Below are 17,326 nucleotides of genomic sequence, written 5' to 3'. Positions count from 1 at the left end.
AGAGCTGCTTCTTCCAGTGCTGACAGTGGGAAAATGTCAGTTTGGGAGTCTCTGCCCCTGTCATTTCACTGGGGAACCTAACTGAAGCCCTTACATGAGACCTACATAAAAATGCGACACACACTGTCGGGTATCTAGCAAGTACAGCAGGGATTTACAGATCGCCCTGGCACACGCTCTCCTCCAGGACCACAGAGCAGCTCTGGCCCCATTCCCAACATCACGCACCTGCTCAGATGTAAGATACCTTCATGTTGAGCTCAGCTCACCCCTTGCTCCCACGCTCTGCTGCCAGCACCATGGTCTGGATGTTCATCGAGGTAATTTGCCCCATGTGGGAACACAGAGCTGCACTCAGGGAATACCGGAGGAGTTGCCCTCTGCTGAGACTGGACACTGCAGTGCTTTTTTCGCTAATCATTACAGTGCTTTATATTACACCTTGAGTCTAGTAAAAGGCTTGGATACCTGATTTTTTTCCTCTGCTACAGCAGTGGCTGGCTCCTGCAGCCCCTTCAGCTTTCCCTGGCAGTCGGTGCTGCTGGGGATGGCTGAGGGACCCTCCAGGATGGCAGCGATGCTGTCAGCAGGATGCAGCGCTCCGGGATGGGTGGGTGAGGGCTGGAGGAGAGTGCAAGGGCATAAAAGGCAGCAGGAAAAGTGGGCGCTGGGGGAGAAGAGGCTCCGCTTTGTATTTAAATTCAGTTCGATCCTTTGTCAGCTGAATTGGTTTTGATGGGGCCCAGATGGGAACACTTGATGCAGATGAAGGAAAGACTCATCATTTAACGAGAGGCAAAGGCGACCTGGCAGGAGTCATGGGAGCAGTCAGGCTGCAAGGCTGCGGAACCCCTGCCACGAACTAATGCCTCGGTGCATCGGGGGTGTGGGAAGGCAGCTGATCCCGAGGGGAGGTCGGTGCTGCTGCCTGCGCTCTGCTGGATCCAAGGAGGCAGCTCTCACACACCCAAACGCCCACCCAGGTGCAGTAGGGGGCAGGAGATTGGACACTTGCTTAAGCAAAGTGCCGCTATACTTTGGCATAGGAATTAGGACAGCCTCTGCTGATGTCCCTCTACACGGGGGTCCCATCATGGTGGGGTCTCCATAGAGGCACATCAAGGATAACTCCAGCTCCAAAGACCTTGCAAGCTCAACAGGGAAGGTCAGGACTGGTCTGGGAGGAGAATGCAGCAGCACCCCGGGGTGGCAGAGCTGGAAGCAGCCCAGCACCCAACACAACATCCCCTCAAGCCTCCCCAGGTGGCATGTCTTGCCTCGCTTGGGTCTGGTTCTTCACCACACTTAATTCCAGCATAAGAAATAAAGAAGAAGCAGAAATAAAGAATACACAGGGTGGCTTTAGCAGGCTCCAGTCCTTGGCTGTACTGCTGATGTTTGCAACCCTACCAGAGCCGATCGTGCCCACAGTCCCACCTTGTCCAATATCCCATCACTGCAGCCCCTAATGTTGCTCAGACACTTCAGAAGGAAACTTTGAGCCCTCTCCTAACCCAAGGAGCCAGAGCCTGGTGCAGCTGGGAAGCAAGAGGTTGTAACCTCCTGCAAAAGATGGATTTATGGGGACAGTTACAGCTCTTGGCCTTTCTGCCCTCCATCTCTGCCTCCAGTCTGGGTCTTGAGCCTCACTACATCTTTTGGCCTCTGCAGCACGCTGTGGCAATGAGTTTCCTAGACCAAATATGCACTAGGAGACCTGGAATCTCGTTACTGGTTTTACTGGCCACTGTTTTGGCTCTCCCAGCTGCCTGGCAGAGGTGTGTGCCATGAATGACCCCATGGGGCCAGTGACAGACCATAAGCAAAGCCCACCAAGGTGTTGCCCCTTCTTGGGGCACACCAAACCCATGCCAGGTACAGCCCAGCCAAGCTGGGAGGGTCCCCTGCTCCTTTCCAGGAAAAACCAGAAAATTTGATCTCTAGCTCTGTCAAAAGAAGAAAAAAACAGTTTTCTCAAACGTCTTTGGGCTCTTGGAGCGGGGAGGGGAGGCGAGGGCCGGTGAGCGATTTGTGTGTCAAAGAAATTCAGCTCACTGGCCAGGGGCCAGGGACTTTTCATGTGGATTTCCAGCCTCCGCCAGGAGACTCTCGGGTGCTGGAAGAGCCTTTAATTCAAACCAGGTGCCTCTGAAACGAAAACACTCAAAAAAGCGAACTTGGTCGCTTTCCCTCAAAAGAAAAAAAAAAGTAAAATAATGAGGGCAATCATGCACATTTCAGTGAACTATCGTGCCTGGCACGCCACTCCATGCTCTCAGCCGCCCGCTCCACCGCCACCTTGCCCGATGGAAACCGAAACCGCCAGCAGGGCTGGAGGGAGAAGAGCCGAGCCCAGTGCTCAGTGAGGTTCCCCCAGAGCACAGGCTGGCCAAAATCCACTGCAAACAGCTTTTGTCGCCCTGCCCTGCTCTCTCCATGAGTTGACTGTCAGCTTTCCCACAAGCTTTAGGGAGGACTGGAAGGACTGCTGCAGTCCGGGTGGTGATCGCCACTGCGGAGCCACGATGGATAATGCCGACCGCAGCGATGCCCAGCAAGCCCCCAGCTGCTCCCCTGAATCCACTGCTTGCCAGGTGGTGCCACAAATAACAACAGACAGACACGGGAAGAGGGGGACCCGCCATGCCAGGCTTACCCTGCGATGACGATGAAGAAGTCCAGGCGGTTCCATGTGTCTCCCAGATAGCATTTCTTCCCAAAAATCCCCAGTGCAATCATCTTGATGATCATTTCCACAGCAAAGAAGGCAAAGATGAAATCGTCAAAGCTCTGCAAAAGAAAGGAAGGGTGTGCACGCTCACACCGGCGGAGGGAATTAGAGACCGGGGTCCAGCAAGGTCTCCTCTTGTGCCAGTTATAACACCTGGGCAGAAGCAGTGTTGTGTCTTCCCCCAACCCAGACTGGCCAGGAGCACCCACTGTGCTAGGATAAAGGGACCAGGACATTCTGGGCTCTGCCTTCGCTATAGACTAGATGGCTAGCTCTCCCTGAGCGCCCAAAGCCAGCCTTGGCTATGCTGGGGTGGCACAGCCTGGCAGCGGCTTTGCCTGATGACACTGTGTGTTCACATCCGAGCACCAAACCCAGCACCCGTTACGTGCCGGTGGGACAGCAGGACCTAGCCATCCCTGGGCATGAAGCCACCCCTGCCACAGCTGGAGCCAGCTGTGCCACAGCTTGGTCCTTCCCACCCCACCTCATCCCGGGGCCACCATAAGGCTAAAAGCAGTGGCCAGGCCATACCTGGAGGATCCTGCAGCGCGGCGAGTCACAGGCGATGTCCTCACAGGGGTGGAACATGCCCAGCGTCACGCAGTTGAGCAGGATGACCAGCATGCTCACCCTCTCGAACCACCTGCACAGCACCCTGTCAAGGAAGCAATGGACCCCGGCAAGCATCCGCGAGCAGCCACCACTGAATCAGAGAGGTTGTGCGGGTCTTCGAGGAAAGACGCGCGCACGCCAGCTTCTCTAGGTTAGGCTTTATCTGGTTTTGCACGGAAAGCCTGCCCGCTGTTTAGATACCTGCACGGCACACCGACAGCGTGTTCTCCCCACGCTGACATCAGTGGCTATAGCTAATGGGAAAACCGCTATAAAATGGAAGTTGCATGGCAAGAGTGCTGAGTGCTGGTGTGATGGATTAAAAAATTAGATTAAGAGAACGATATCAGGTTTTAGGATGGGGGGGGGCGGAATCACACCGTTAATTTCCTCTCCTGGCATTTTACGGAAAAGCACTTTAACAACATTACAATTTTCTATTAACCATGTCACAGTTTATCCCAGGGGCGTTTCCCTTAAGTCATTGCTTGAATTTTTCATTCCCAGTCCAAATTAAGACTGTCAAAGCCATTAACCAACTGCCTAAAAACCTTTAAGAGTGTGAAGGCCAGCAGAGCCCATACCCTACCCTGACTGCTGCCTCTTGGAGTGATTTTAAAGACCTGAGTTGCCGGGACAGATAGGATGTTGTTACTTTTGGGGCAGAATAAAGCGTGCTACTGCAGCAAATCCTCGTAGGGATGGTTCAAACCTGGTACCCAATTCCTGCATCCTTCTAGGAGGCATTTCTAGCCAGCTCCTGACTGCCTGGGGCACAGAGATGTGAAACAGAGAAGCCAGTGCAATGTGGCACCGGGGTTATCCTCCAGCCTAGCACAGAAAACACCCCATCGACTGCCACAACCAGCAGGCAGCCGGGGCCACGCTCCTGCCTGGGCGCAGGCAGCAGCTTCCAGGCTCTAGGAAAATAAGCGTGGCCCTTGCCAGACAAGAGCTTTCGCTGCAACGCGGTAGCGGGTGGTGTTTGGGAGCCCGTGCTGTAGCGTTATCTGGCTGGGGAAGAAGAAGGTGAGGATGAATCAGCAGGTGCCTCCCCGCCGGGCACGCGGGGCTGGAGCTGGCAGCTCCTGCCACCCATCCTGGGTGAATTCCTGGGAAATCACATGGGGCTGAGTCACGGTTTGGTCGTCAGCAATCTGGATCTTTTAATCGGAAGAAATGTTTACAAGGTATCGGGATAGACATTCCAACTGTCAGGTTGGGGCTGTGGACTAGAATATTTATCCCAAATATAGTCCTGTGGGGGCAGGCGTGGAGGGCAGCTGGAGGAGGGGGCAGCCACTGCGGGGGATCTGCCAGCATTCCCTGCCTTGGGGGGCTGGGAAGCATCCCTCTGCAGAGTCAGCCATGCCCACAGCTCTGCCAGCAAGGAACTGCAAAGCCCTTGAGAACATAAAGAATTACAAAAAAAAAAAAAAACCTGTAAGATCCCAAATGAGTAACAGAAGAAGCGTGTGCTTGCGAGGGCTGTGTGAGATACCCAGCAGTGAAGCAAGGAGGCTCGGGAATAGCCTGCTTGGTTGGGTCAAAAACTGCAGAGACAGATGGATGCTTCCCCAGATAGGCAAAGCCTTATGCAGATACTTTTGTGGTGGTGGAGAAAACCCTGCACTGGGCCTGGCTCTCCTCCCTGGGCTCCGTCTCAGCCGGGCAAGGGACCTGGGTGATGCTGTTGCCACAGCGGGCAGCTGCTTGGTGCTGGCTGGAGACCGCAAGCTCCTGAGCAAGCTGAGACGGGCATGCAACAATGATGTTCATCTGCTTGGAACCACCCTGATCTCTGCTCCTCCCTCTCCAAGACCCCAAGCAGCCCTAACGCCCACCCAGGGCAGCTGAGCAAGATCCAAGCTCACCACAACCCCGTGTCCAGCGCATGTGGCTGAGGGGTGGCTGAAAGGGGAGGAACAGCACAGGATGGCACCAAGGGCCCCCTCCCCATCCTCCTCCAGCATGCCACAGACAGCAAAGCCGTGAGTGCCCCTCCATGCTCATTAGCGTGCGGACACTGGCATCAGTGACTAATTGCAAGCAGAGGGCAGCCAGGTGAGCGCAGCCCCCTGAGACGCCACGTGCTGCACATGGGGTGCGAGGTGCAGCGGGAGGGAGATGTGGGGACCAGTGCCAGATCCGCATCCACCGGTGAGTCCCCCCACTGCAGGCGGGCAGCAGCCCCAGCTTGCCCAAACCCCCTGCTGCAAAAAGCCCCAGTACCCCCCAGCCTGGCACAGGTGCTGGCACAGGCACGGCCCCCCCGCTGCCCTCCCCAGCGAGGTGATGCCGAACACCCCCCACCCCATCCCCCTCAGCTCTGTCCATGCCCCTGGCCCAGGTCTGGTCCCTGCCATCCCCACACCCCAACTCCCCTTGCAGGAGCAAACATCTTGCAGGCAGGAGAACAGCCTGGCAAAGAGGGGAACCTGGAGAGCTGGAGGGGATTTTATTTGCTGATGGCAGTTTCTTTTCCCCAGCTTTAACAGCAGACCCACTTATCAGCATATCACTCCCTCCAGCAAATACATTTCAGTCCAATATAACACATCACCCTGATTAAATATTCCCAGGACAGGGACCCCCACAGTGCTGAGGGCCATATGTTAATGTGCAGCTGATAGATCAGAAGGTTGGGGGGTGGCATTTTATTTTTTTGCCTACTTTTTTTTTCCAGCTGAATGAAACTTCAAGCTCTTTCTTCTGCTAATGGGATTTTCAGAGGCACACAAAGTGCTGATGGCTATGGCTTTGTACCAACCCTCCTTTGAGCTGAGAGGCTGACAAAGGGAAACTCTTCAATTAGCAAAAGCAGAAGGTGCTTTATTGAATGCCGCTCGCTACTGCTGCGTGGGCAGTGAAGGGGCAAAGGGGCTTTGGGAAGCACCAGAGACAACAGTGCTGGTCCTCAGCCAGCAGCTGAAGCAAGGGCGAGGAGCCAAACGCTCAGGGCTAGAGGCAGTGGCAGTGCCACCTCCCCACTCCACATTGCACGAGATAAATATTTGCTGCCAGCAGAGCCGGTCCTGGGGGTCCTGCCCTCTCCTCGTGCCAAGCAGGTGGGATGCATAGGGCTGATGTTTAAAAGAAATTATCAATGGGGCTCGTCCTCACACAGCAGGTAATCACCCCATCTGTTCCACCCACAGGTGTCAGAGTCCCCACTTTTCAGGGTCACCTGCTTGCCCCAGCTCATTCTTAAAAATCCACATTTTTACCATCATCTTGCTCAAGACAGCCAGCCAAAATGCTCACAGATTCTTTTCAATTAAAAAAAAGTCTCTTTCTGACACACAGAAATAGCCAGCAACGCTTTTGTTGTAACCTGACCCTTAAAATTTGTAGGATGAAGAGCACAAAAAATAAAGGACGATATCCAGAAGCCTCTCACTTGTTATGAACAGGAGCCTTTGCATAGAGCGAGAGCCCTCAGCCCCTTCCCACGAGTGATCCCCGTGTTACCTGCCTGTGCCCAGCAGAGCCTGACCTTTCCTAATTAAGAGGCAAGAGCCCCAGATTCAATTAGCCAGCACTACCCCGCTTAATATAATTAAAAGAGAAAGATATTGCATTATGCTTGCTATGATTTGGTTGCAGAAGTTTGGATCAAATACACCAGCAAGTGAATTAAATGGGAAGCTGCTTCTCGAAGGCAGCAGCAACCAAGAGGGTGGCAGGTGTGATGCTCGGTCCATCAGCAGCCCGGGCTCTCTCTGCTGAGCCAGAGCACACACCCCGCTCCTAGTGCGCTCTGCAGCTTGGAACTGGGGAGGCTGGGCACCACTGTGCCGCAGCATCGCCTGTCCCCAGAGATGGTGGACCCGTCCCTGGGAGTTTGGGCACCCACGCTGACAGCCAAGCCAGGTGTGGAAGAGGGACACGCACTCTTCCATGGGATTACAATTTATTTCTTCCCTTGGTGCTCTGCTACTCCCACGCGGCTTCTGCTGTTCCCCCTCTCCTTCCCTGCATCCCCCCCTCTCCTCTGCTCCTTCCCTGACCCCCTCCAGCTCTCCCTAAGCAGCAGCGGTGCTCCAGCAAAGCAGCAGCTCCAAGGCATCATGCTGCCATCCTGCCATCGCTGGGAGATGGGGCAGGACCCCCTGAAAGCACAGCCAGCATGATGGGGAGTAGGGCTCTGCAAGCAATGTGGGGACCAGGGTGCAGCCCTGCAGCACTGGGGGCTGCAAGCTTGTATCCTGCAACAAAACCCAGCCACAGAAATGCATCAAGCTGCCTGGATCCAGCCCGGTGACACCTCAGCTCTGCTCTCCTGCCTGTTTTCTAGGGCAAGGAGAGGTCATTCGGACCCACAGGCCATGGCCACGGCCACGATCGGGTCCCCCATCACCACCCGCAGCCAGTTCTTTCGCACCGGGCAAAGCTTTTGCTCGCCGGGACAGCGGCTGGTATTTGACAAATGTGCCGAAAGCGCTGGCGAGGCCTGGAAATTTTTGTGCAAATGTGATGTGAAAATTGGGTTGAAATGACAGCCTTCCCCTGCAGTGTCACTGAGTCCCACCAGCTTAGGAGTGACACTGGGATAAGCTGCAGACGTTAATGAGAGCAGAGTTTTAGGCTTCATTCATATCATCAATTCCAGAAATAGCCCCTTTGACAGGAGCATAATGGGACTTCCAGGGTCTGGCCTTTGAGGGGGTGGGAGGAGGCAGGGACTAAAATCCTAAAACATTAATTCAGGCTGTTTGCAAGTGAAGTTAAAAGTCTTCAGAATTAATCTGCCTCATGGATGGAAATAATAACCCCTTCCCGGCTTTACCTCTGACTGCACCAGGCCAACAGGAAAAGGTTCTTCATGTCATGCCCAGTTGAAAGGTTATAGGATTCCCACCACAATCCTAGACACTCAACTGGACTTTTTCCTACCACATTCCTTTGAAAGCAAAGCCAGCACCCATGTTCTGCTTTTAGCATTTGCAGGAAACAGTTGCATCCCCTTGGATGCCGCATGCCAGAGGTGCTCTCAGAGCATCTTTACCCAGTGAATCCACTTCCCCAGCTTGCAGCCAAGTGCTGGCAGAGATCTGCCCCCAGTGTGATCCTGACACAGTCTCTACCCCACGGGTTTGCCCTCCCAGGTGATTTTCCAGGTGTGGTACCTCCCCTCCCTCTGGAGAACACAAGAGCGGGATGAAGCAGGGGAGACGCCGCAGGTTTACAGCCCTTCCCGCAGCACCGCACCGGCAGCAAAACTGCTTTTTCCTGGCAGGGTGGATAACCCACTGCGGGCACGGCAGCCCCCGGCACGCTCACGTGTGATGGAGCGTGTGCCTCCTGCCCTGCCGTCCGCAGGGATTCATGCCAGGCGAGTCCAATCGCCAGGGCATTCCTGGAAAGCAAAACCAAGAGACGTTCCTCCAGTGGGGCTGCAGAAAAGGGGTTTAAAAATCCAAACACTGCTCCGAGAGCATTTCCATGGCATGCCCAGTGCCTGCCCCGTCCCAGGTCACCACACCTGGCAGCCCGAGGACACGCTGCTGGGAGCCAGTGTGACCCCACTGAGCCTGGTATATCCCTGGCTGCAGACTCTGAGCCGGGAAAAAGCCAGGCAGGGAGCATCCCTGCCTCGTCACTGCTCTGCAGCTCTTTGCAACTGCTTCTCACAGTGCAGACAGACCCAGGAGGTAATTTTAATTCATGCAGCTTCACAATTAAACCTGGGAAACCAAAACAGGGCAATTATTCATGCCAGTGTTTTTTGGAAGTTTCACCTCTAATTCATTCTCTCTCACAGATGTTCAGGGGGATGCACCAGCAGCTGCTTCCCTCTGCCGTGAAACACCACACTCTGCTCCCATCCCCATGGGATCACGGGGCCACGGCCGCACAACAGTCCCCAAAGGACCCGTACCACACAACGGCGACTGTAAAGCCCCAAAGTAGAGGAAAATGGGGATTTTGGGGAGTAATCACTTTAATCATCGTTTTTCTCCCAAAGATGTAAAAACCGCACTGTTGGCTGCAGGCAATAGATGCTCTCCTCTGCCTCACAACACAGCCACCTCTTAAGGGGGATGGAGGATTTGCTCAGCAGTGCGGAGGAACCCTGCTCAGCCGCACAGGTGATGAAGCAAAGAACGATGCTGTATTTAGAGGAGATGAAGCTTCATGAAAAAAAATGTTTTGTGAAAAAAAAAAATCCTGATGAGGTTCTTATTTGTCTTACTGTTTTGGAATTGTTTCCCCATAACCTTTTAGATTTGTACTTTACGGGTTTTTTTCCACAACCAAAAGGGTTTAAAAACTTATTACTTAAAGAGAGGAAAAAAAAGAAGCTAAAAAAAAAAAAATCCTGCAAGCTGAGTGAGTGTCTTGCATAATCTCCAAACTTCAGGAGCTGGAGCTTTTAAGAAAAGCCCCGCATATCACTTGCAATTAACTCCTGAGCTGGGAGGGCTCAGCTGCTGGCAGCCTGGCCTTGGGACCAGCATCTGTGAGGATGGGTGCTTTAATAAAACAAAACACACACACAAAAAAAACCCCAAGCAAGAACACTTTAGGCTGATTTTAGTTTGGCTTCTCATCCCAGTCCTTCCTTCTTCCTCATGCCTGTCTTGACATCATAGAGCAGAGACCAAAAAAACCAGCCCAAAAATGGACCTGTGCGAAGGGCAGGGCCAGTGTGTGGCCCCCAGCCCCTGGGCGAGCAGGATGGGTCGGGATGAAAGCCCCACAGGGCTGGAGCTCGCCAGCTACTTCACCAGCTGATGCTAGAACAGAGGGACCCCCCCCAACTTCCCTCTCCTACTGGTTTAGCACCTTCTGCTGCCATTTGGGCAGCTCAGGGACAGGCTCTCCTCCCAGTCGCCCCATCGAGGTGGGCTGCAGAGGTGGGAGCGTGCCCTGGCACACACGTGCCTGTCCCATCCTCCTCCTGGACCCATCACTCGCAGCTTCCAGCTCAGCCTCCGCACCAGCCATCGCCTCCCATGGCAGGACCTGCTCCCTCCCAGCAGCTCACACGTGGCATTAACAAAAATGTTGTTGTGAGCACTAAAATCCTTCCTAATGGACTCCTCCTCTGCAGGAGGGACCCGAGGTTACCAGTTAAAATGCACTGAATATACCAAAGCCATTGCTGGTGCTCAATAATGTATTTAAGACATTTTCTCCCATCACACCTTATGAAGCGCATAGTGGATAGACACTTAGCCCCCAAATATATATATATTTAAACTCATTCACTGTAAACTGTCCCTTAATAGGACCTGACCATAAAGCTCAGCGGAGCAAAAGAGTGGCGGTGCTGGCTGCTCACCAGGATGGCTCCACATCACCCAGTGGTGCAACCCCCTCATGATGCTCAGCCCCAGCCGTAGTCCAGGATGGAGGAAAACCCACAGAAACCCAGGTAAATGCTGCAGCATGGGCAGATACATCTTCCCTTCATGCTCACACAGAGCGGCACCTCGTGCAGAGCTGCCAGAGACTCCTCTCTCTCACTAAGGCACTCAAGGTATTTGGGATACTATTAAGTTTCTACCATCCCTGGCTCAGCTTCCTGCATTACTCAAGACCAAAACCGTTATGCAAGGCTTCCTAAACAAGTTGCAGTTAAATCTTTGTAACACCCTACACCGACACATTGTTGGGATATGTCATGTATTTGTCTTATTTTGTTCCTTCTTTGTCCTTTTTTTAGTCTCCTTCTACTTTTTCCCCCTTGGAAGTACGCTGGTTCCCATGGAAACAGTGATGTTACGGGTATGGACAGAGCTTCAGTGACGTCCACAAGTTCAGTATAAAAGCGGATTTATGTAACAGTTGGTGAAATGAAGGAATGGAAGAGATGGCTCTGCATGGCCACACATATGGCAGCGGTGCTGCTGTGCCAGGGATACTGCGCTGCTCAGGCAGGTTCACACCAAACTGGGAAAGAATGACAGGGCAGGGCAGAGAGGAGGAGATCCCAGATACATGGGAAGGTGGACCAGGATAAAACTTGCCCTAAACTTATATATATACATATATAAATGAAAATTTTGCATCTATGTTTATTTATTTGTATTTTTATTTTCAACTGTTTCCTTGGAGGGCATCTCTCATACTTTACTGCTGAAGCCGAGGGCAGGTGAGGGACCAGGCTACCCACGCCGGGCACAGAAACCTCCTCCCTGCGCTCACCTGGGAGCTGCAGGAGGGCAGCCGGGTCCTCACAGCCACCCAAGCCCCAGAAGCCACCCAGGACGGAGGCCACAGAGCAGCGAGCCCGCTCCAGCGCTGGCAGACAGTACTTGCCCCCATGGCCAGGGCAGGAGATCTCCGAGCCATACCTCCCCGAACGGGGAAAGGGTGCATCTCCGGGAGGCTCCTGCAGGCTTCAAAGCCTGAGCAAAACAGGCACATTTCCTCTTTTTCACGAGCCTGTGATTTAAATCCCTTCCTAGGGCAGCGCACAGATGGAGGGGATGTCTCTCCTCCTCCTCCTCCATCGGTCCCCAAGGAAGAAGCCCAAACAGCTTCCAAAATGAGACATTGCCATGCCCAGAGACACACCACCTCGAACCCCCTCTCTCCCTGCAGAGGCTTGGCTGGCAGGCACCGTACCGCGCGGAGCCAAAACCCCCAAAAAATCAATGTATTAATAAAGCTGGGGAAGCGGCAGGCTGATTATAGCCTGCTGCAACCCAGGGACGGGCTGGTGAGAACAAGCCTGTGCTAATTGTCTTGGCAGCTCCTCCACTTTGCCTTACGATCCCTGACATGCTCCAGGAAGCCTCAACGGGCTCTCTGCTCCCACCACTGCTGAGTTAATCCCCCTTGGCCAGGAATATCCTGCTCCCATCCCTGCCGAGTCAAAATATTCACTGCAAACATCAGCACCCTGCCCGGCACAGGTGATCTGGGCTCCCTGCTTCCCTCCGCGCCCCTCTCTCCTGGGGATCACTCCCTCCCCCCCAGCCCCATCTCACTGGGGGACGCAGCCCCCTCATCCCCCCGAGCCCCCAGCACAAGCTCGAACCCAATCCCAGCCTACTAATTATACACAAGGTGAGTGCATGAAAGATTCATCTGGGGCAGGGGCTGTCAGCAGCTGCAGTGGGGAGCACGGGAGATGGGACAGCTCTGCAGGGTCAACAGCAGCCACTGATTAATTCAGTGCTTTCCTAATTGTCCGAACAAGCAGGTGGCAGGATGGCACTGAGACATGGTAACCAAGCGAGGACCACAAAACCCAGCGAGCCCCCGGACAGGCGGCAATTACAGCCCATCCTGGCGTTTGCCGCAGCGATCCCAGCTGCAGCTGGAGCTTGGGCAGAGGAGAGGGAATTCCCTCTGCTGACAGAGGGCCAGGGGAAACCTCGGAGGGAAGAGCTGCTAGTGAGGAGCTGGGATGCGAGCGAGCTAAACAAATCAGCTCCATCTCCATCCGAGATGCACGACCGGTTTCTACCCCCGCGCCTCTCCCACAGCCCATTCCCGTCCATCTGCAGACACCCGGGCGAGGGATGCTCACGGGCGGGAGTTGAGAGACAGGGAAAGTGGGGCAGGAGGGATGTGCCGGAGTGAACCCTCCCGCAGCGGCGCAGCATCCCACCCTGCGGCACGGCACAGTCCTCGCCCAGCAGACCCCGCAGCTGCCAGACCCACAAAGTCATTACCAAGGTCTCCAAGAAAGCGCACAGGCATGGGGACACCTCAAACCAGCCCCAGTCTGCCCTCTCCCACCAAGCAGGGGAGCATGTCCACTGTGCCGAGGCAAACACATTCCAAGGCTTTAGAGAAGCTCAGACTCAGTGTTTTGTCCGTTTGCACTCTACAAATGGGCAGCTTGGGGCTCAGCAGAGGAAAAGGGGAGAGAAGGGGCAGACACAGCGTGATTCCTGGCTGCACCAGCTCCAGGATGAGCCGAAAGCACCCAGTTCCCAGCCACATCTGCTGCAGCTGGGCCCTTCTTGTCCCCAGCCCCGGATTTGAATTGCAGAAGGGTACGAGCTCAAAGCCCCTGAGGAAACCTGGCCAAGCCTCACAAAAAGCTCAGAGGACAAATCCAAGGACAAACCCAGCATCACTTTAACCCTACAGACTAAGACAGGGCAGAAGGGCCAGTACCGCTGCTTCTGAAGGCTGCAAGCAGCTTAACACCAGTTAAAGCAGTTGGGGGGGCACAGACCCTATGCCCCCACACCTCCTCCCTTCCCCTCCACTGGCACCAGTCTCCTGCTCTGACCTGGGGACACCAGCCAGAGGTTTCCCAGGAGCTTCTCAGGGCAATGCCCGAGTTGCTGTGATAAAAAGGATGACCACCAAGACGACAGCCTCTTCTGGGCAAGCCCTTCCCCGGGTGCCAGCGGGAGCTGTGCCCTACCACCACAGAACCAGGCCCCTTCCACTTGATGGTTTGCATTCCCCAACGCTGGGTGTAACTTTCCATGCAAAGCTTTGTTAAAGACATACAGCTTTGGGGTGACTCAAACTACCCATAAATTTTTGTGTATGTTTACTTACCTGGCTTCAAGTTGAGGGGAAAAAATATTAAAGAAATCATGTTTACAAAATCTGAATATAATAATGATTTTCCAACTGGCCTGATTCAGTGTTTCACTCAGAAACAGAGCCAACATTTCCTTTCTAAAAAAAACCCACCAATGTAAAGCACAATATTTTGGTGCAGGTTAAGTACTTAATTAGACAGGCACCATCTTACATGCTTCAGATTTTGAGGTCTATGATTGAAAAAAAAAAAAGTTTTTTTCTGTGTAAGTAACACAGAGCTTTCACAAGAGGGATGAGTGTTAAGAAAGTCATTTTGCAGGTGGGGAAGTGGAGGTCAAGGCCACTGTCACCCCCAACCCACTGCCTCTTCCCCTGCATGGAAGATGTTGCTCCTGCCCATGGCACGCAGGGAGAGAGCAGCCAGCTCACGACTGCGCCGGGAGATGCTCGACACGAGCTGCACCCGTGCTGGTGTGCCTGACTCAGCTCGCGAGGTGCCTACAAGTAACGTTCGTCCGCCTGAACTGAAACATCTTGACACCACGTCCAAATCCCGCGGCGACTAAAAGCTGCCACGGGCGCAGGGTTTCTGTGGAACAACTGGGCGCAGCAAGCTGCTCTCTCCAGGGATGAGCCATTGTGGGGAGAGGGAGCTGGAGCAGGCGGGGGGCTCCGGCAAGGCTTGCTCCCTGGTGCCTGCCCATGCGCTTGGGCTAATTGCTCCCTGCGTGCAAACCCATGGCTAGGAACTCATGAATTAGCATTTTGCTGGCAGAGGAGGAAGAGGAGGGAGGCAGCGGAGGGAAGAAGAGGCAGGAAGACAGGGTCGGGACAGTGCTCAGCACACGCTGCTGTGGCGCTTGCATTGACACGGTAGGAGATGCCACCCCAAAATGCCTCCCAGCCTCGCATGTCCACCCAGCTGCAGCCCAGCTCAAAACAGGGCAAGACCAGCTTATAAGCAGGACCCACTTCACACACACCAGCCCGAATCTTGGGCTGAGCTCAGATGTGATGTCCTGCACATGCTACATCCCACTGCCTGCTGCTACCACCCAAAAAAACACAGGTAGACATGGAGGGAAGATGTACAACCCCAAGAAGCAGGCAGGGGCTCCACAGTGGGGCTTGCATGATGGAAATTAGAAATAAGTCCTAGGAAAGACCACACAAAAAACCCCCAAAAATAGCTTTTTCATAAGAGTTAAATGCATCCTGTGGAATCTGCTCACAGGGACGGCACAGGGATGGTTGCTGCTGGAGGTAGCCCAGGTCTGTGCTCTTCACAATCCCAACATTCACGGGGGAAACAGGCCAGGTCAGCCTCCCCTCCAGGAGAGGAAAACCAAGGAGGAGAGGGAGGCATGCCTGGCAGCAAGGCGAGCTGCCCACCTTCCCAACAGGCAGAGCACAGGCAGCGCTCCTGAGCTTTCTGGGCATTTGGAGCATCGCACATCACACCAGTTTGGTGCTTTCAGCTTCAGTGACAGCATGTTGACATCTACTTGCAGAGAAGGAAGGGAGAGCAGAGCTGGGGGGGGGGGGGGGGGGTGTGCGGTGGCAGGGAAGGGGACTGGAGAGGGCACAGCACTGCTGCACCCAGCAGACATTGGCTGAGGATTCTCACCCTGCTCCCAGCATTTGCAGATCCCTCCAGGGATCCCAAAGCGCAGCTAACCCAGCGAGGGAGTTTTTCTTCCTGAGGATCTGGTAGACAAACTCACCAGGGTGCAGAGGTCTGCAAGCACACGGTTAGCACCCACGGGGCTGGGGGGTGCAGAAGACCCATGGGTGGAACCACCCCACAGTACCACCAGCAGGGATCTGACCAGTGCCCTCCACCTGGCAGGACTCAAGTGGGAGCCTATTAAACACAAAACACCCCATTCAATTAGTGTCAGGCTTCATTAGCAGCTGACAAAAGCCAGAAAGCTCAGAGAGGGATGGCACGTCATCCGTGATGCTCAGGCACAGCAGCAAGGGCCTGACCGACCTGTGCAGCTTCCCCTGTGCTGGCAGCACTGACAGCCCGATGCCATCAGAGCCAAACCTCAACAAAGGGAGAGTGAGGACCAAGCCACTGCTGCCTTCCAGTACCAGTCACTGGTGTCATAACCTGGCATTTAAAATAGATTTATTCCATTCATTTATTCCTGCAGAATAAGCCCCGGAGGGCACTGGGCCCCTGCTGCCCTGGGAGCTGCTCAGTGTCGGAGAGAAACAGGGGAGAGGGACTCCAGCAGCTGCAGCAGCTCCATTGTCCCATCCCTTCCAAATCTCAGCTTTGCTGAGACAGCTGGGAACGAGCTTGGTTTGAACCCATTTGGGTAAAAATTGTCACTTTGAGGGTCTGTGTCCTGCTGCAAGCCCTGCCAAAGGACTGAGCACTTTTGGTGCTGGTGACCATCAGTGACTGTGGGACTGGGACAGAGGCAGGAGATGCTCTGGTGCTCAGACCCCAACAAGCAGTTCTCCATCCCTTCCTCTCCAAAACTTTTATTAGACCAAATCTGGACCTGGCAGCAAGGTGAGCCCTGCTCCTGCGGCCGGATCTGGCTGCACACACGGCTGTGTCCTGGCACAGCCCCAGGCTGCTCTGGAAAAGCCCCAGCCAGAGCATTTGGCCACTTCAAGAGCCTTAAACCAAATGATTTTTAACACTTCTTATCTCCCCAAAAGCTTCATGAAAAATGCACCAAAACCCCCAAGTTCCCCATCTCCTGCACATCACTCAAGCCTTGCTCACTTTGGAAAAGAAACAAGGACAACCTTTGGCAACACAAATGCCCTCGGAGTTGGTCGGTCCCGGCCCATTCGATCAGTCCTCACTGGGAACCCATGGCAAGCACCGCTTGCTGCAGAGCTTCCAGTGGGGACCAAGCCACAACCAGTTTAAAAGTCACAGAGTCTCCCGATATTCAGCCACCCCCCATCACAGCATGCAACCAGCATGGGTTCAAAGTGCAAAATTCAGCTCCAACCACTTGCAAGGCTTACCAGGCAGGAGAGAGGACACGGTACAAAGCTAGCCTTTTGGTTTGGCACACCAGAAACACGATGGTCATTCCTAAGACCCAGGTCTGGCCTCAAATCTCAGATTTTTTAAATATTTTTTTTTCCTCTTTCCCCCGTCTTTGGATGTGACTCATCCTTAGGCGGCATCTCCAGCCAGCGCGCTGCTCCTGATGAACTGCTATTGATTTACTCCATGTGCGGACAAGCTTATTGGGGAATAAGGGTGCCTTGTTCCTGTTCCAGGATCCGCATGTCTCCACACATGGAGTTAATTAAGAAAGTGCTCCATGTGTAGGCAAGCGCTCATCAAGCCCCAGCACCTAACGAAGGCACACAGCCCACTGCAGCCCAGCCCCAGCACCTTCCATGTCCCCCACTCCAGGGCCTGGGTGATGCTCAGCATATGCAACAGGAGCGCTGGGGTTGGGATGCCAGCCCCGGGGAAGCACCTTGGAGCCCTGCACTGCTCCCCCAGCCCGGACACAAACATGCCCCCCC

General features: G+C 54.2%; 1 protein-coding gene across 17 annotated transcripts in view; it reads right to left on the bottom strand.

Moving 5' to 3' along the window:
* Positions 1-17,326, bottom strand: part of CACNA1G (calcium voltage-gated channel subunit alpha1 G) — a 153,497-nt gene that overhangs the window by 102,411 nt on the left and 33,760 nt on the right. For all 17 annotated transcript variants that reach the window (XR_008734897.1, XR_008734901.1, XR_008734902.1 and 14 more), the window contains exons 2-3: positions 3,266-3,377; positions 2,657-2,790 (exon numbers count right to left, since the gene is read on the bottom strand). Coding sequence is in view for 13 of the 17 variants with exons in the window: in XM_055725553.1 (XP_055581528.1) it covers positions 2,657-2,790; positions 3,266-3,377 (246 nt within the window). In the remaining 4 variants the exon portion in view is untranslated. The remainder of the gene's footprint in view (positions 1-2,656; positions 2,791-3,265; positions 3,378-17,326) is intronic.

This window comes from Falco cherrug, chromosome 1, assembly GCF_023634085.1.
Source record: "Falco cherrug isolate bFalChe1 chromosome 1, bFalChe1.pri, whole genome shotgun sequence".
In the NCBI taxonomy this organism is placed as follows: domain Eukaryota; kingdom Metazoa; phylum Chordata; class Aves; order Falconiformes; family Falconidae; genus Falco; species Falco cherrug.
Note: the sequence above shows the minus strand (reverse complement) of the source record. Positions and strands in the feature narration are given on the sequence as shown.